The sequence below is a fragment of the Ammospiza caudacuta genome, chromosome Z (genome assembly GCF_027887145.1).
Source record: "Ammospiza caudacuta isolate bAmmCau1 chromosome Z, bAmmCau1.pri, whole genome shotgun sequence".
In the NCBI taxonomy this organism is placed as follows: Eukaryota; Metazoa; Chordata; class Aves; order Passeriformes; family Passerellidae; genus Ammospiza; species Ammospiza caudacuta.
This window is the reverse complement of record NC_080632.1, coordinates 72,377,686-72,396,114: the sequence shown is the minus strand read 5'-3', so window position 1 is coordinate 72,396,114 and position 18,429 is coordinate 72,377,686. Positions and strand designations below refer to the sequence as shown.

The window sequence follows — 18,429 nt, the reverse complement described above, 5'->3', positions numbered from 1 at the left end:
CTCTCAGCTTCCCACAGGCATGCCACACTTCAGGTAAGCAAAGCTGCTTACCTCACTATGTTCTTTGGGCCTCTGAAAGGGACTGTCCACTTAGCTACAGCCTGGCAAGGAAGGGAGTCTTACAACACTCTGGATATTTTCGACTTTTATTGACACTCGGGCTGAAACAAAGTATCCCCTCGCTGCTTCTTCATCTTCATCATTCTGTCCTGCAGGTGGCCTGCTCAGGCTGACAGCTTGGAGCGCCTGCAGGCTCCAGTTCTGCTGCAGCCCAGCTTTTCCTCTCACTGCTTAATTCTTATTATGACAATTCTTTCATTTCTACTTCAAAGCTTCCCTAAATTAACAACACTCTATCCTAAGCTAAACAATCCTCTACTATCCAAGCTGTCTACGTTCTATAGTCCTTAAAAGTTGATCCCTATAGTTCCTAATTTTTTTCAATTTTCATCTCTTGCAGAAAGAAAAACAACAGAGCTTTAAATTGAACCTAACAACATATCTAACCTAACCTAACCTAACCTAACCTAACCTAACCTAACCTAACCTAATCTAATCCAACCTAATGCTAACCTAACCCAACCTAACCTAACAGCTAACCTAACAGCTAACCTAACAGCTAAACTGAGCAAATATCTACACTATCATGTTTCCTAGCTACGGCACAGCTCCTCTTCAACCTCGGGGGATGGCTGAAGCTCTGCCTAAAGATGACACATCCCCTTTTCCCTCCTCTTGGCTGGCGGGGCATCAGGGCCTCCTCAGGCGCAGGTGTCTCCTCTCCAGTCTTCCTGCACTTGCTTGGCTGAGATGATCAGAGCAGCCAGGCTGGAGGCAGGATCGCCTGAGGTCACGAAGGGATGCTGCCCAGAGGAAAAAGAACAAAGAAAGGAACTCTTACTTTCCAGGATCACTTGAGCCTGCGGGCTCAAGCAGGATTCCCTGGCTACCAGCAAGACACACAAAGAGCACTGAGGGCAGCATGTCCCCCTGCGCCTTCCTGTCCTGGCAGCTTTCTGTGCCACGTGGCCCACACTCCTCCTCCTCCTCATCCCTTCATGCAGGTGTCCTCAGCTGCCAGGGCTTTTTGCCCCTTTGCTTTTTCTTACCTGTAGGAGCTCCTGGGCAGACCAGCGCCTGTCCTCATCTGCCTGCAGGCAGCAGCGGAGGAAGTCGCGCAGGAGAGCCGAGTGGTGCCTGGGGTTCTGCAGTTTTGGGGGCCCGTTCCTTTCTAGCAGTTCAAAAACCTACAGCACATGGATGCAAGAGGACACTCCACCTGCTCCTTTGCTAGCCACACACAGCTCTCTCCACACAGAGCCCTCTTGCTAAGCTGCACCTTACCCGGAGACGGGCTTCCCGCTGGTAAGGAGCTTCCCCTTCCACCATTTCCAGCCCCATGATCCCCAGGGACCAGATGTCCACTTTGGGGCCGTAGGCTTCTCCTCTCACCACCTCCGGTGCCATCCAGCTGGGAGTGCCGACGCTGGAGCTGCGCTTGCTGTGCTCAGGGCTGAGCTGAGCACAGAGGCCAAAGTCATCTGAGGACAAAAACAAAGCCTGTCAAAGCCAGCTACCACTGGCAAAGCAGCCAAAACCATTGCCCTGACCAGGCCATGCTGAATCTAACTGAAAAAGCAGCTGAGCTCTCCTTCCACGTGCCTGGAGCCAGGCAAATAAGGCATCGGCCGCTTCAAAAACACCCTGACGATTCACGCACTGGCCAAGCCGCGCTTCTGCCCCAGTGGCCGTCACCAAAATGCAAGCGCACGGCATATGCTGGACATGCTGCAGCCCAGCAGGGATACCCACCCAACTTGACGGATCCGTCCGTGCCCACCAGGACGTTGCAACTTTTGATGTCTCTGTGGATGACTTGGCGGGAATGAAGGAAATGCAGTCCTTGCAGGCACTGAGAGAGAAAAAGGAGGGAGGGAAAGTTAACCTGCAGGATCTGATTTCATCCCACCCGCAAGGAAAGAGCTCAAGGGGATTGGCAGCTTTCTCAGGGAATTGTGAGCCAGGGCAAAACATCACGCTGCTGTCACCATGAAGAGCTTGCTGCTTCAACACTCTTGGAAGTTTTTTCTAGATTTCCAAGCAAAGGCATCTGGGCTCCCAAAAGTTCCACCGGCCTTGGGTAGGAAGCGCGCCACCTTTGGCTGGGAGGCGGCACGGCAAAGAATTTTGGGGAAGCCTAGTGGCAGCAGAAGAGGAAGCTGCTGGTGACAGCAGCACCTTTGAGCTGTTCCACAATGCATCGCCATGCAGGCTGCAATGCTAGCCTTTGAAGCTGAGGACAGCTCTTTGCCCTTAGCTTGAAATTCTGCCACCCGCATGCTGCCTTTCAGTGGCAAGCAATGTAGGACAGACAGACAGGCTCCAGGCAAACATTCCCAGGCAAAGCTGAGAAGAGGAAGAAAGAGAAATTGAACCAGTGAGCGAGCACCAAGGCCAGAGGACAGACAGGATGGAAGAGTGCAAGAACAGAGTCTGAGGAGTGCGAGGGCACCGGCAGGCAGTACACTTCCCATGCTCTTTCTTCTCCTGTGTGGCGTGACAGCAGCAGCAGCAGCAGCAGCAGCAGCAGCAGCAGCAGCAGCAGCAGCAGCAGCAGCAAAAGAAAGGTGAGAGCAAGAAATCTCGGCTCTCCTTAAGCTCCAGCTGACAAGCAGCATCCGGGCAGTCTTGGGCAAGCACAAGTGGGATCCCTCACCTCCCGACAGACAGCGCCTATCTGTCCTTCCTCCAGGTACACTGCCCTCAGCACATCAAACAAGGTGCCGCCGTCCATGAACTCCATGGCCAGCCAGAGCTCCGCATCCACCAGGTAGCTGAAAGAAGAAAACCACGGCATGGAGCAACAGAATGGGCATAGCCTCAGTCACCCCAGGGCCTGAGACAGGTTTTTGCAGCTGCTCTCCAAGCTACGGGTGCCCCAAGAGACTGTTGAACACCAGCTCCACCTCCTCCCACGCTCTGGAGACACGCAGAGAAATCATCCCCAGCTCTGTTCTCTGCCAGCGACCAAAGGGCATCGTCTCTTTGCGCTTGCACCAGCTAAAGCTACATTGACACCAGAATATGCCAACCTGTCTAAGTAGGTAACGATATTGGGACTCCTGTTGTCCCTCATGGCCAGGATTTCATTGGCAGCCAGCTCCTCGGACATCTCCTCCTCGAGTGACATGATCTTGATTGCCACCTGCAATGACATTGGCCACCGGTACCTTGAGAAGACGCACCCCGCTCGAGATCACAAGGAGCACGGAGCGAGTGCTGGTGCAATGAGGCAGCACGCTGGGCCAAAGTGCCTTGTCACTAGACAGCAGAGCTTAGCAGAAGCACCAAAAGCCATCCCAAATGCATTCTGCCCCCTGAGCCTCGACTGTATTTCAGAGGAACAGCCCCTGCTGCAGACATGGAGCTGCCACCCAAACCTCCAAGCACAGCTCACAGCAGCGGGCAAAGCGCTCCAGAGCTGCAAAATGGCGTGGGGCTCTTGGCACTTTACCTGTTGTCCGCTGCTGGTGTCAAGGGCTTTATAAACAGCTCCAAACCCTCTAGAAAGACCAAAGCAGCAGAAAGAGACCTTTATCCCTCTGGCAGTGAAAGCAAGCCCAGGCAGCAGATCTCCCCAGGCTGCCTGGACGCCTTCCTTAGAAAAAATGCCTGGCTGCAGCATCTCTTCGGCCAACAGCATGTTAGCCCGTGAGCCCTCTGCCATGCGGGGCAGGCTGTCCAAGGGAACACTAAGGTGCAGCATGAAGACCAAGGGCCGCTGGAAATCTCCAAGGCGCACACCCTGCCAGGTCATTTCAGAACCTAAGGGGAACTCTCTCCTTGTGCGGGTGTGCATGCATGTGTGTGTCAAAAAAGGGAGAACAATTTGAGTCAGAAGACTGTCCTTGACAATCTGACCTTTCTTGGATGGCAAGGTGCTCTTTCAGGCCACAAAGCTGCAGGGCCAGGGCTTCTCCCAGCTCCTGCTCCTCACTGCTGCAAGCAAGACACTGCCAGCATCAACTTGTCTTTGATGAGGCCTTTGCATTGCTCTGACCGAGCAGTCCAGGCAGGCGACACGAGGTCAAGCCGGAGCCTGACCATGACTGGAGCTTGCCTGACTTCACGCTTGATATTGCACCAGCCAAAGACCTGGCCCACACTTTTGTAAAATGAGCTGACGTCACGCTTACCCTCGCCCGAGTTCCTCAAATGCCGTGTATTTGCCCGTTGGCCGGCCCGGACTCACGATGCTCCCTGAAAGACAAAAGCAGTGCAGGGCGCTCACTCGCACACAGAGACGCCGCTGCCCAGAGCGTCCCAAAGGCAGCCCCACTGCCCGCAGCTCTGGGCCCTTTGCGGTCCCGCGGCTTCCAGCTGCTGAGACCAGCAAGTGGGAGGGCCATCTTCTCCACCTTTCATCAGGTGGCCTTTCCAAGAAGGCCTTGATTTCTTTCAAGAGCAGCATCTCACGCGATAAGCCAAAATGATGAGCCCTTAAGAAGGGGGCCCTAAGAGGTAAGCAAGGGCCTTTGCTGCCTCCGCAGTCACACCCACCATCACTGGCAGGTCCACTGCCAGGGGCACAAAGTGTCTGGGCCGGAGGAGGAGTAAGAACCAGAGCCAGAAAACACCTGGGGCCAGACAGCTCCCTGGGCAATAGTCACTTGCTACGTGCCAGCCTTCTGCTCAAGCAGAAACAATCTCTGCTTTTGTCTTTGGCCCAGAAGGCAGCCCAGGCAGGGCCAAGCCAGGCCCAGCCGCCCTCACAGGCAGCAGGGACTCCCTGAGCGCTGCCGCCCTTCCTCAGAGCAGTACAACACCTTCTGCAGAGAGGCCTAAGTGCCTCTGAGACTGAGGGCCAGCATCTGGCGCAGCCTACACCCAGACACTCGCACAAGACCCTGCTCTGGCAGACAAGAAATGCACCAGACGGACGTACTCAGTGTCTTCAGGCCCTGCTCCTCCCTCATCTCGGGCTGCTGGGCTGCGCTGCTGCAGGAAGTGCCGGCAGCGGGGCTTGAGCTGGCTGCTGCAGGCCATGCTGGTCCGGCGGCACCAGGTTGAATGGCAGAGCGTGTCTTGCGCTGGGACAAGAAAGGATTGCCCGTCAGAAGGGTGGCTGGCACTCATGCCCCCCCCTAAGCGCACAGCAAAAGCAAGGCCTTGGGAAGGTGCTGCCAGCCACGGCCAGGCCTCTCCAGCTGGAGCAGTTCCCATGTCCCCTTCTCAAAGGCACCTTCGGGAGAAGCCCAAAGGCTACTTGGATCCAGCCCCTCCCGACCACCTCCATGCTCCACGTGTTCAGCTTTTCTGCAAGACACTGGCAACAAGGTATCGATGGGGCTGCCAAATCCACAAAGAGATCAGAGCAGGGCCCCAGAGCCTCGCTGCTTTCCTCCTCCTGTCTTTTCCTGGGCCGGAATGAAATCAGCCCGGAGTTGGCAGGCAACAGTCTGCTCAGAAGCCCGCAGCGTGTCCCTTCTCTGATCTGTTTCACGGATTTCCCTTCTCTATGGCAGCCTTTAGAGAGCGGCCCTTGGGAGCCGCCTTCCAGCCCTGCCCAGACCCACCCGCCCTTTTACAATGCAGGGCTGCCGAGGATTCTCCTCTCCAAACTCTGCTCTGACCGGCTGGAAGTGAAGCACAGCCTGAAGCTAATTAGTCCACGGAGACAGCAGGTCCCTTCCAGGGGCCAGTGTCTGCCAGGTACCCTGCAAGGCTGTCAACTGCGTATTTGGGCCGCGCTGTCCGCTGACCACAGGCAGCCTGCACTGACAACGGGCACAAGGGGCTGACTCCTGCACTGAGAGTCACTCAATGCTGCCTCCTGTCTGATCCCAAGAGACACTCTGGCGCCCTCTCAGCATCCCAGCTTCAATGTCAAACTTCAGAACCCATTGGCCAGGGCTCCCCAGCTTGCCTGAAGCCGCACTACGTCACAGCAGGCACACGGCTGCCAGCATCTTCAGCCACGAGCAACAAGGGCTGCTCCAAAACGGGTAGCCTGGCCCTGCGCCAAAGGCAGTGCCAAGCTCAGCTGTCACTTACTGGCTCTGCAAGTTCAGGCTGTGAAGGGACAGCGGCTGAAGGTTTCATCTTCCTTTGCTCCTCTTCATCCTCTTCCTCAATGACAGAGGCAGCCAGAGGAGCTGCTGACCCTGCTGTTGTGCCCTGCAGGCAGACAGAAGTGAGAGAGATGGGCAAAAGCCAGTGCCTTAGGAGCTGCTTTCTATTGAGCTGGGAAAGGACCCAGAAGAAGGGCAAATCATAGACTTTGATACAAGTGGGCCTCTGAGTCACGCAAAGCCGAGGAAGCTGGCTGAACGAGCTGCTACTCCATCTTGCTGTGCATTTGAGCTTCCCTGCTGCCTAGAAGCAGCAAGATGCCTTGGAGCTGTCCCTTTTGCCTTTCATCTCTTGAAAGGCTTTTCACTGGAAAATCAGCAAACAGCCAGTGCTCCCTTTGCTACTGCTGATGCCACCGGGCAGCTGGCCTTTCCTTCAGCCTCCCACGCCGGCACTCCACACTCGGCTGCAACAGGCCAAGCTGGCAGAATTGCTGCACAATTCTCACACGCCAGCAACGTCTCAGCTTCCTTTGCCACTCACCAAAGGACAGGCTTGTCTCCATCCGCGTGTCAGGTGACCTGCAGCCAGCAAGGCAAAAGGAACCAGAGGCCCTTAGAAAAGTGCCTGTGCTGGCCACTCCCACAGCACAAGGCAGTCCCAACACAGAGCATTTCCCTTTCCCAACATGCCTCCAGGAGCAACAGCTCTTTCCCACAGCAAGCAAGAGAACAAGAAGGACGCTAGAGGAGCCTCTGGCTACATTTGGGCCTCTTTTGCCAAGAGAGAAATAGGAAGACGGTGCTGGAAATGCCCGCTGCTCTTCAAAACTTTGAGCTTCTCTTGTGCCTAACAGCTCAAGCTACATTTCCCGCTTCCCTTTCCTGCATTTTCCATATACATTCTTTTAAATTGCACGCCCTAATTCCCATCCCTTGGCTGAAGATGATAGCCCAGCAAAGCTTCCACAAAGGGTCCCTTCCCTGTGGCAGCTCCCTGCTGAAGCAGCCCAGGAACAGCTGCTGGGCTCAGCAGCAAACCCTCCCTGCACTGGAGTTTGTGCTGCATGGCCAAGGCAATCGCAGTCTTGGCACAGCATCAAAGGCTCAAGTCATGCAGCCAAGGCCTCTAAGGGGTAGAATATGGAGCAAAAGGTGCTTTCCTTCACTCCTGGAGAGAACCACTGAGCTGGTAGAAATACTTGTGAGGATCTGCCCTCAGAGTCTGCAATTTGCAGCTTGTCTTGCTTGAAGCAGCAAGCTGAGGAAATGACAGACTCCGCTGCCGCGCACTCTCCCGGGGAGGGAAGGCAACCGCTGCAGGTTGCATGGCAAATAGTCTGCACGCGCTACCCAGTACAGATGCCCCCTTTGTAGCTGATGCTGCTGGCAGGACATTGACCAAAGCGGTGGCACCTTCACGGCCATTTTGTTCCCAAAGAAACTGGGCCACTGCTGCGGCATAAAGAGCAGAGCCAAGCAAAAGTCGGGCAATGCCAGCCCCAGGAGAAACCTTTACTTACGAGTCAGCTGGGTCAGGTAGTAGCCAGAATAGACAACAGAAAAGATGGTGCAAACGGCGGCACAGACTTGCCCAATCATTTTGGCAGTGCTGTGCGCGTTTGCACGCTGAGTGCCAGCCAAGGGAAAGCCAAGACTCCTCTCGGGGTGCAGGCCGTCTGCTGAGAGCTCCTTGAGCACAAGGATCCTCCTGCAGGGAGCCAGCGGAAGAGCTGCTCTGGACGACCAGGCCTGGCGCGCACCGGGACAACGCTGTGCTGACAGCACTGTGACGTGGCACCTCTGGCTTGACCTCACAATGGCAGCTGCTCTGTGGCTTTCTTGTGCCCAGCAAGACAACCTTGTGTACAGCTGATGCAAAAGAAAAGCCTGGGAAATTCTCCTCACTCACAAAGGCAGTGCTCAAGGCATGCCAGGGGAACTCAGAAAATGCGCCAATCCAAGCGGCATCCAAGCAATGCAAGCAAACATGACTCTTGGTCCCAAAAGCTTTGACTGAAAGCAAGTCTGCTTCTTCTAGGTGGCATCCTAGCTGGTTTGGAAAAGCCTAACTTCTTCAGTGACATTTAGATGGCAAACGAAGCAAAGATAATAAATTTCCAGGACTATTGTAGGCTGCAGTTGCTCCTTGAGCACGCGGGTGCATGCTGACCTATGGAGGGGCTTGACAGCTGGCCTGCAAGCAAAGCCGAGTTCATGGAAGAAATAGCAGTTGATGGTTTTTGAGTGTATCCAAAGCAAGGAAGAAGACAAGGCCATCAGCATGGAAACCCACTAGAAGAGATTCAGGAAAAGTTGCGTATGCTAGACTAGGTGCCGAAGTAGATGTGCATACGTGCCTTATAAATTTCTGTAAAACTTTTGCCAGTTGTATTGACGTTAATTGCTTTGCACCAATGGATAGAAGAAGTTATTGTGATGTAGTTAGTGACTTGAGATCACGCTTTGTTAAGAGTGTATAAGCTGGAGAACATGCAGAATAAAACAAACAAACCTTTTTCTTCTTGGACCCTTGATCACGTGTGTATGCCACGTCCGGCCTAACGGTGACGCTTGCCCCATCTCTGGGTCAAGAAACAAGTCTTGTCTGACTGGTAGCTTTTCAACAAGCTGAGAAAGAAATTAGTAGCTGGACATGCAGATTTCTGAAGAGAGGAAAGAAAAGTGTTGACAAGAATAAGCCTAAGTTTTAAATGCCTGAAGCACTCAAAAATAACATGTTTTGGGATAGTGTACCATATGTTAGACAGAGTTAAAGCAAACCACAACTCATTAGTATCTGGACTTCATTGCCCACTCTGCTTAGAGATGTTGCTTGAAGGCACTTGGTGTCAAGGATCCAGTTCCTGTAGATCACTGTCGACGTAGATCAAAATCCTCCCAACAAATCAGTGTCAAAACCAGCAAGAGTGAGACTTTTGTCCTTGGCAGTAGCTTCCAGGTGCTCCTGGAAGTCACCAGGCCTTGACACAAAGATGTGTATTCAACGGAGGGAGAGAAGCATCATGCTTAGCTCTAAATGTGACCTTTGCTAGCAGATCACACTAGCAGGCAATAAATTACATTTGTTCTGCACTTCGGCAGAGCCAAGATGGGAATCAAAGTCTAGATCACAGGAGAAGATCTCACGAGCCTCAGCTTTTCCAGAAGAGGAAAAATACAAAGGATAGTAAATTTGCGTTGGGTTTACAGGCTATTTTTGCAGATCGATAGACAAGGGATGAAGCTTAAAAGATGAGAGCAAAGGAAAATCAACAGATATGCTGAAAGTGAGTGAAGAGTAAGGGGACCTCAAATTAACTGAAAAGCTGCACAGAAAGCTTCTCTACTTTGTGCACTTGCCTCAAGTTTTCAATGGCAAAATCTAGGAGTACTTCAAACTTATTTTTATTAATTCTAGAAGAAAGACAATCAAAACGGTGTACTTCTGCTTACAGTATCAAGTAAAGCACAGGAAGCCATTAGAGTAAGAAAAATTGTGTTCAGACGGCTGAGGCAGCCTTAGGGGTAGGAGGAATGGGGAGGCGTGGAAATCAGGCCTGTGGGCAACATTCAAGGAGCATCCAGTCCCTGAGCAGTCCCTCACAGTGGGTATGCCAGCAGATGGAGGTGAAATGGAGCCACAGCTGGGTGGGAAAAGGGCCAGGGTGGGGAGCCGTGCTCAGCAGGGGCTCCTGCATCAAATTGCTCAATGACAGGTGTGCTATGCTGTGTGCATGTTTCCAACACCTGGCAACAGCAGGCTGGCCCAGAGGTGGGAAAAGGCCAAGGAGGCAGCAGAGTGGGAATGGGGCTCTGCAGGAGGCCCTGGTGGTTGCACACCCCTGTAGGGGATGAGGCTGGCCCAGAGGGTCCCTGGGGGTCTGGGGTGAAAAGCGGGGAAAAGAGAAGCAGGGAGGAAATGCCAGATGCTGCCGCTGTGAGAATGCCATTCCATCCCACAGGTGACATAGTGAGAGGAGGGTGGCAACAAAATGGTGATTGCTGCTGATCAGCCTGACATCTGATCAAGACAAGAGGCCCAGAAAGGACTGCACATCTGCCTCCTAGTGCTGTCCTGAATGGCAGCTCATTACCTGGTGTTCATTACCTGTAGGTCTCTCAGCTTCCCACAGGCATGCCACACTTCAGGTAAGCAAAGCTGCTTACCTCACTATGTTCTTTGGGCCTCTGAAAGGGACTGTCCACTTAGCTACAGCCTGGCAAGGAAGGGAGTCTTACAACACTCTGGATATTTTCGACTTTTATTGACACTCGGGCTGAAACAAAGTATCCCCTCGCTGCTTCTTCATCTTCATCATTCTGTCCTGCAGGTGGCCTGCTCAGGCTGACAGCTTGGAGCGCCTGCAGGCTCCAGTTCTGCTGCAGCCCAGCTTTTCCTCTCACTGCTTAATTCTTATTATGACAATTCTTTCATTTCTACTTCAAAGCTTCCCTAAATTAACAACACTCTATCCTAAGCTAAACAATCCTCTACTATCCAAGCTGTCTACGTTCTATAGTCCTTAAAAGTTGATCCCTATAGTTCCTAATTTTTTTCAATTTTCATCTCTTGCAGAAAGAAAAACAACAGAGCTTTAAATTGAACCTAACAACATATCTAACCTAACCTAACCTAACCTAACCTAACCTAACCTAACCTAACCTAACCTAATCTAATCCAACCTAATGCTAACCTAACCCAACCTAACCTAACAGCTAACCTAACAGCTAACCTAACAGCTAAACTGAGCAAATATCTACACTATCATGTTTCCTAGCTACGGCACAGCTCCTCTTCAACCTCGGGGGATGGCTGAAGCTCTGCCTAAAGATGACACATCCCCTTTTCCCTCCTCTTGGCTGGCGGGGCATCAGGGCCTCCTCAGGCGCAGGTGTCTCCTCTCCAGTCTTCCTGCACTTGCTTGGCTGAGATGATCAGAGCAGCCAGGCTGGAGGCAGGATCGCCTGAGGTCACGAAGGGATGCTGCCCAGAGGAAAAAGAACAAAGAAAGGAACTCTTACTTTCCAGGATCACTTGAGCCTGCGGGCTCAAGCAGGATTCCCTGGCTACCAGCAAGACACACAAAGAGCACTGAGGGCAGCATGTCCCCCTGCGCCTTCCTGTCCTGGCAGCTTTCTGTGCCACGTGGCCCACACTCCTCCTCCTCCTCATCCCTTCATGCAGGTGTCCTCAGCTGCCAGGGCTTTTTGCCCCTTTGCTTTTTCTTACCTGTAGGAGCTCCTGGGCAGACCAGCGCCTGTCCTCATCTGCCTGCAGGCAGCAGCGGAGGAAGTCGCGCAGGAGAGCCGAGTGGTGCCTGGGGTTCTGCAGTTTTGGGGGCCCGTTCCTTTCTAGCAGTTCAAAAACCTACAGCACATGGATGCAAGAGGACACTCCACCTGCTCCTTTGCTAGCCACACACAGCTCTCTCCACACAGAGCCCTCTTGCTAAGCTGCACCTTACCCGGAGACGGGCTTCCCACTGGTAAGGAGCTTCCCCTTCCACCATTTCCAGCCCCATGATCCCCAGGGACCAGATGTCCACTTTGGGGCCGTAGGCTTCTCCTCTCACCACCTCCGGTGCCATCCAGCTGGGAGTGCCGACGCTGGAGCTGCGCTTGCTGTGCTCAGGGCTGAGCTGAGCACAGAGGCCAAAGTCACCTGAGGACAAAAACAAAGCCTGTCAAAGCCAGCTACCACTGGCAAAGCAGCCAAAACCATTGCCCTGACCAGGCCATGCTGAATCTAACTGAAAAAGCAGTTGAGCTCTCCTTCCACGTGCCTGGAGCCAGGCAAATAAGGCATCGGCCGCTTCAAAAACACCCTGACGATTCACGCACTGGCCAAGCCGCGCTTCTGCCCCAGTGGCCGTCACCAAAATGCAAGCGCACGGCATATGCTGGACATGCTGCAGCCCAGCAGGGATACCCACCCAACTTGACGGATCCGTCCGTGCCCACCAGGACGTTGCAACTTTTGATGTCTCTGTGGATGACTTGGCGGGAATGAAGGAAATGCAGTCCTTGCAGGCACTGAGAGAGAAAAAGGAGGGAGGGAAAGTTAACCTGCAGGATCTGATTTCATCCCACCCGCAAGGAAAGAGCTCAAGGGGATTGGCAGCTTTCTCAGGGAATTGTGAGCGAGGGCGAAACATCACGCTGCTGTCACCATGAAGAGCTTGCTGCTTCAACACTCTTGGAAGTTTTTTCTAGATTTCCAAGCAAAGGCATCTGGGCTCCCAAAAGTTCCACCGGCCTTGGGTAGGAAGCGCGCCACCTTTGGCTGGGAGGCGGCACGGCAAAGAATTTTGGGGAAGCCTAGTGGCAGCAGAAGAGGAAGCTGCTGGTGACAGCAGCACCTTTGAGCTGTTCCACAATGCATCGCCATGCAGGCTGCAATGCTAGCCTTTGAAGCTGAGGACAGCTCTTTGCCCTTAGCTTGAAATTCTGCCACCCGCATGCTGCCTTTCAGTGGCAAGCAATGTAGGACAGACAGACAGGCTCCAGGCAAACATTCCCAGGCAAAGCTGAGAAGAGGAAGAAAGAGAAATTGAACCAGTGAGCGAGCACCAAGGCCAGAGGACAGACAGGATGGAAGAGTGCAAGAACAGAGTCTGAGGAGTGCGAGGGCACCGGCAGGCAGTACACTTCCCATGCTCTTTCTTCTCCTGTGTGGCGTGACAGCAGCAGCAGCAGCAGCAGCAGCAGCAGCAGCAGCAGCAGCAGCAGCAGCAGCAGCAGCAAAAGAAAGGTGAGAGCAAGAAATCTCGGCTCTCCTTAAGCTCCAGCTGACAAGCAGCATCCGGGCAGTCTTGGGCAAGCACAAGTGGGATCCCTCACCTCCCGACAGACAGCGCCTATCTGTCCTTCCTCCAGGTACACTGCCCTCAGCACATCAAACAAGGTGCCGCCGTCCATGAACTCCATGGCCAGCCAGAGCTCCGCATCCACCAGGTAGCTGAAAGAAGAAAACCACGGCATGGAGCAACAGAATGGGCATAGCCTCAGTCACCCCAGGGCCTGAGACAGGTTTTTGCAGCTGCTCTCCAAGCTACGGGTGCCCCAAGAGACTGTTGAACACCAGCTCCACCTCCTCCCACGCTCTGGAGACACGCAGAGAAATCATCCCCAGCTCTGTTCTCTGCCAGCGACCAAAGGGCATCGTCTCTTTGCGCTTGCACCAGCTAAAGCTACATTGACACCAGAATATGCCAACCTGTCTAAGTAGGTAACGATATTGGGACTCCTGTTGTCCCTCATGGCCAGGATTTCATTGGCAGCCAGCTCCTCGGACATCTCCTCCTCGAGTGACATGATCTTGATTGCCACCTGCAATGACATTGGCCACCGGTACCTTGAGAAGACGCACCCCGCTCGAGATCACAAGGAGCACGGAGCGAGTGCTGGTGCAATGAGGCAGCACGCTGGGCCAAAGTGCCTTGTCACTAGACAGCAGAGCTTAGCAGAAGCACCAAAAGCCATCCCAAATGCATTCTGCCCCCTGAGCCTCGACTGTATTTCAGAGGAACAGCCCCTGCTGCAGACATGGAGCTGCCACCCAAACCTCCAAGCACAGCTCACAGCAGCGGGCAAAGCGCTCCAGAGCTGCAAAATGGCGTGGGGCTCTTGGCACTTTACCTGTTGTCCGCTGCTGGTGTCAAGGGCTTTATAAACAGCTCCAAACCCTCTAGAAAGACCAAAGCAGCAGAAAGAGACCTTTATCCCTCTGGCAGTGAAAGCAAGCCCAGGCAGCAGATCTCCCCAGGCTGCCTGGACGCCTTCCTTAGAAAAAATGCCTGGCTGCAGCATCTCTTCGGCCAACAGCATGTTAGCCCGTGAGCCCTCTGCCATGCAGGGCAGGCTGTCCAAGGGAACACTAAGGTGCAGCATGAAGACCAAGGGCCGCTGGAAATCTCCAAGGCGCACACCCTGCCAGGTCATTTCAGAACCTAAGGGGAACTCTCTCCTTGTGCGGGTGTGCATGCATGTGTGTGTCAAAAAAGGGAGAACAATTTGAGTCAGAAGACTGTCCTTGACAATCTGACCTTTCTTGGATGGCAAGGTGCTCTTTCAGGCCACAAAGCTGCAGGGCCAGGGCTTCTCCCAGCTCCTGCTCCTCACTGCTGCAAGCAAGACACTGCCAGCATCAACTTGTCTTTGATGAGGCCTTTGCATTGCTCTGACCGAGCAGTCCAGGCAGGCGACACGAGGTCAAGCCGGAGCCTGACCATGACTGGAGCTTGCCTGACTTCACGCTTGATATTGCACCAGCCAAAGACCTGGCCCACACTTTTGTAAAATGAGCTGACGTCACGCTTACCCTCGCCCGAGTTCCTCAAATGCCGTGTATTTGCCCGTTGGCCGGCCCGGACTCACGATGCTCCCTGAAAGACAAAAGCAGTGCAGGGCGCTCACTCGCACACAGAGACGCCGCTGCCCAGAGCGTCCCAAAGGCAGCCCCACTGCCCGCAGCTCTGGGCCCTTTGCGGTCCCGCGGCTTCCAGCTGCTGAGACCAGCAAGTGGGAGGGCCATCTTCTCCACCTTTCATCAGGTGGCCTTTCCAAGAAGGCCTTGATTTCTTTCAAGAGCAGCATCTCACGCGATAAGCCAAAATGATGAGCCCTTAAGAAGGGGGCCCTAAGAGGTAAGCAAGGGCCTTTGCTGCCTCCGCAGTCACACCCACCATCACTGGCAGGTCCACTGCCAGGGGCACAAAGTGTCTGGGCCGGAGGAGGAGTAAGAACCAGAGCCAGAAAACACCTGGGGCCAGACAGCTCCCTGGGCAATAGTCACTTGCTACGTGCCAGCCTTCTGCTCAAGCAGAAACAATCTCTGCTTTTGTCTTTGGCCCAGAAGGCAGCCCAGGCAGGGCCAAGCCAGGCCCAGCCGCCCTCACAGGCAGCAGGGACTCCCTGAGCGCTGCCGCGCTTCCTCAGAGCAGTACAACACCTTCTGCAGAGAGGCCTAAGTGCCTCTGAGACTGAGGGCCAGCATCTGGCGCAGCCTACACCCAGACACTCGCACAAGACCCTGCTCTGGCAGACAAGAAATGCACCAGACGGATGTACTCAGTGTCTTCAGGCCCTGCTCCTCCCTCATCTCGGGCTGCTGGGCTGCGCTGCTGCAGGAAGTGCCGGCAGCGGGGCTTGAGCTGGCTGCTGCAGGCCATGCTGGTCCGGCGGCACCAGGTTGAATGGCAGAGCGTGTCTTGCGCTGGGACAAGAAAGGATTGCCCGTCAGAAGGGTGGCTGGCACTCATGCCCCCCCCTAAGCGCACAGCAAAAGCAAGGCCTTGGGAAGGTGCTGCCAGCCACGGCCAGGCCTCTCCAGCTGGAGCAGTTCCCATGTCCCCTTCTCAAAGGCACCTTCGGGAGAAGCCCAAAGGCTACTTGGATCCAGCCCCTCCCGACCACCTCCATGCTCCACGTGTTCAGCTTTTCTGCAAGACACTGGCAACAAGGTATCGATGGGGCTGCCAAATCCACAAAGAGATCAGAGCAGGGCCCCAGAGCCTCGCTGCTTTCCTCCTCCTGTCTTTTCCTGGGCCGGAATGAAATCAGCCCGGAGTTGGCAGGCAACAGTCTGCTCAGAAGCCCGCAGCGTGTCCCTTCTCTGATCTGTTTCACGGATTTCCCTTCTCTATGGCAGCCTTTAGAGAGCGGCCCTTGGGAGCCGCCTTCCAGCCCTGCCCAGACCCACCCGCCCTTTTACAATGCAGGGCTGCCGAGGATTCTCCTCTCCAAACTCTGCTCTGACCGGCTGGAAGTGAAGCACAGCCTGAAGCTAATTAGTCCACGGAGACAGCAGGTCCCTTCCAGGGGCCAGTGTCTGCCAGGTACCCTGCAAGGCTGTCAACTGCGTATTTGGGCCGCACTGTCCGCTGACCACAGGCAGCCTGCACTGACAACGGGCACAAGGGGCTGACTCCTGCACTGAGAGTCACTCAATGCTGCCTCCTGTCTGGTCCCAAGAGACACTCTGGCGCCCTCTCAGCATCCCAGCTTCAATGTCAAACTTCAGAACCCATTGGCCAGGGCTCCCCAGCTTGCCTGAAGCCGCACTACGTCACAGCAGGCACACGGCTGCCAGCATCTTCAGCCACGAGCAACAAGGGCTGCTCCAAAACGGGTAGCCTGGCCGTGCGCCAAAGGCAGTGCCAAGCTCAGCTGTCACTTACTGGCTCTGCAAGTTCAGGCTGTGAAGGGACAGCGGCTGAAGGCTTCATCTTCCTTTGCTCCTCTTCATCCTCTTCCTCAATGACAGAGGCAGCCAGAGGAGCTGCTGACCCTGCTGTTGTGCCCTGCAGGCAGACAGAAGTGAGAGAGATGGGCAAAAGCCAGTGCCTTAGGAGCTGCTTTCTATTGAGCTGGGAAAGCACCCAGAAGAAGGGCAAATCATAGACTTTGATACAAGTGGGCCTCTGAGTCACGCAAAGCCGAGGAAGCTGGCTGAACGAGCTGCTACTCCATCTTGCTGTGCATTTGAGCTTCCCTGCTGCCTAGAAGCAGCAAGATGCCTTGGAGCTGTCCCTTTTGCCTTTCATCTCTTGAAAGGCTTTTCACTGGAAAATCAGCAAACAGCCAGTGCTCCCTTTGCTACTGCTGATGCCACCGGGCAGCTGGCCTTTCCTTCAGCCTCCCACGCCGGCACTCCACACTCGGCTGCAACAGGCCAAGCTGGCAGAATTGCTGCACAATTCTCACACGCCAGCAACGTCTCAGCTTCCTTTGCCACTCACCAAAGGACAGGCTTGTCTCCATCCGCGTGTCAGGTGACCTGCAGCCAGCAAGGCAAAAGGAACCAGAGGCCCTTAGAAAAGTGCCTGTGCTGGCCACTCCCACAGCACAAGGCAGTCCCAACACAGAGCATTTCCCTTTCCCAACATGCCTCCAGGAGCAACAGCTCTTTCCCACAGCAAGCAAGAGAACAAGAAGGACGCTAGAGGAGCCTCTGGCTACATTTGGGCCTCTTTTGCCAAGAGAGAAATAGGAAGACGGTGCTGGAAATGCCCGCTGCTCTTCAAAACTTTGAGCTTCTCTTGTGCCTAACAGCTCAAGCTACATTTCCCTCTTCCCTTTCCTGCATTTTCCATATACATTCTTTTAAATTGCACGCCCTAATTCCCATCCCTTGGCTGAAGATGATAGCCCAGCAAAGCTTCCACAAAGGGTCCCTTCCCTGTGGCAGCTCCCTGCTGAAGCAGCCCAGGAACAGCTGCTGGGCTCAGCAGCAAACCCTCCCTGCACTGGAGTTTGTGCTGCATGGCCAAGGCAATCGCAGTCTTGGCACAGCATCAAAGGCTCAAGTCATGCAGCCAAGGCCTCTAAGGGGTAGAATATGGAGCAAAAGGTGCTTTCCTTCACTCCTGGAGAGAACCACTGAGTTGGTAGAAATACTTGTGAGGATCTGCCCTCAGAGTCTGCAATTTGCAGCTTGTCTTGCTTGAAGCAGCAAGCTGAGGAAATGACAGACTCCGCAGCCGCGCACTCTCCCGGGGAGGGAAGGCAACCGCTGCAGGTTGCATGGCAAATAGTCTGCACGCGCTACCCAGTACAGATGCCCCCTTTGTAGCTGATGCTGCTGGCAGGACATTGACCAAAGCGGTGGCACCTTCACGGCCATTTTGTTCCCAAAGAAACTGGGCCACTGCTGCGGCATAAAGAGCAGAGCCAAGCAAAAGTCGGGCAATGCCAGCCCCAGGAGAAACCTTTACTTACGAGTCAGCTGGGTCAGGTAGTAGCCAGAATAGACAACAGAAAAGATGGTGCAAACGGCGGCACAGACTTGCCCAATCATTTTGGCAGTGCTGTGCGCGTTTGCACGCTGAGTGCCAGCCAAGGGAAAGCCAAGACTCCTCTCGGGGTGCAGGCCGTCTGCTGAGAGCTCCTTGAGCACAAGGATCCTCCTGCAGGGAGCCAGCGGAAGAGCTGCTCTGGACGACCAGGCCTGGCGCGCACCGGGACAACGCTGTGCTGACAGCACTGTGACGTGGCACCTCTGGCTTGACCTCACAATGGCAGCTGCTCTGTGGCTTTCTTGTGCCCAGCAAGACAACCTTGTGTACAGCTGATGCAAAAGAAAAGCCTGGGAAATTCTCCTCACTCACAAAGGCAGTGCTCAAGGCATGCCAGGGGAACTCAGAAAATGCGCCAATCCAAGCGGCATCCAAGCAATGCAAGCAAACATGACTCTTGGTCCCAAAAGCTTTGACTGAAAGCAAGTCTGCTTTTTCTAGGTGGCATCCTAGCTGGTTTGGAAAAGCCTAACTTCTTCAGTGACATTTAGATGGCAAACGAAGCAAAGATAATAAATTTCCAGGACTATTGTAGGCTGCAGTTGCTCCTGGAGCACGCG

The 18,429-nt window shown here is 54.3% G+C and overlaps 2 protein-coding genes across 2 annotated transcripts; both read right to left on the bottom strand.

The window, feature by feature from the left end:
* Positions 1 to 761: 761 nt before the first annotated feature.
* On the bottom strand, positions 762 to 7,673 carry LOC131571672 (serine/threonine-protein kinase PAK 3-like). The gene is made up of 12 exons (XM_058824455.1): positions 7,595 to 7,673; positions 6,616 to 6,653; positions 6,055 to 6,177; positions 4,946 to 5,090; positions 4,197 to 4,260; positions 3,515 to 3,563; positions 3,093 to 3,205; positions 2,717 to 2,834; positions 1,813 to 1,912; positions 1,345 to 1,541; positions 1,110 to 1,247; positions 762 to 863 (listed from the first exon to the last, which is right to left on the bottom strand). The coding sequence occupies exons 1-12, from the start codon at positions 7,671 to 7,673 to the stop codon at positions 762 to 764; spliced, it is 1,266 nt and encodes a 421-aa protein (XP_058680438.1).
* A 3,283-nt stretch (positions 7,674 to 10,956) lies between these two features.
* On the bottom strand, positions 10,957 to 17,871 carry LOC131571671 (serine/threonine-protein kinase PAK 3-like). The gene is made up of 13 exons (XM_058824454.1): positions 17,793 to 17,871; positions 16,814 to 16,851; positions 16,253 to 16,375; positions 15,878 to 15,970; positions 15,144 to 15,288; positions 14,395 to 14,458; positions 13,713 to 13,761; positions 13,291 to 13,403; positions 12,915 to 13,032; positions 12,008 to 12,107; positions 11,540 to 11,736; positions 11,305 to 11,442; positions 10,957 to 11,058 (listed from the first exon to the last, which is right to left on the bottom strand). Exons 1-13 carry the CDS (start codon positions 17,869 to 17,871, stop codon positions 10,957 to 10,959), a joined length of 1,359 nt encoding a protein of 452 aa, XP_058680437.1.
* Positions 17,872 to 18,429: the final 558 nt, after the last annotated feature.

Excerpts from the sequence above, each read along its gene's own strand:
- LOC131571672 (XM_058824455.1), bottom strand. The coding sequence starts at position 7,673 with ATGATTGGGCAAGTCTGTGCCGCCGTTTGCACCATCTTTTCTGTTGTC. Across the intron at positions 3,564-4,196 it reads TTTGAGGAACTCGGGCGAGG|AGGGTTTGGAGCTGTTTATA; the intron begins GTAAGCGTGACG and ends TGGTCTTTCTAG. Across the intron at positions 864-1,109 it reads CTGCCCAGGAGCTCCTACAG|CATCCCTTCGTGACCTCAGG; the intron begins GTAAGAAAAAGC and ends TCCTCTGGGCAG.
- LOC131571671 (XM_058824454.1), bottom strand. The coding sequence starts at position 17,871 with ATGATTGGGCAAGTCTGTGCCGCCGTTTGCACCATCTTTTCTGTTGTC. Across the intron at positions 15,289-15,877 it reads GCCCCTGGAAGGGACCTGCT|CGCAAGACACGCTCTGCCAT; the intron begins GTCTCCGTGGAC and ends TTCTTGTCCCAG. Across the intron at positions 14,459-15,143 it reads GCAGGGCCTGAAGACACTGA|GGAGCATCGTGAGTCCGGGC; the intron begins GTACATCCGTCT and ends TTTGTCTTTCAG.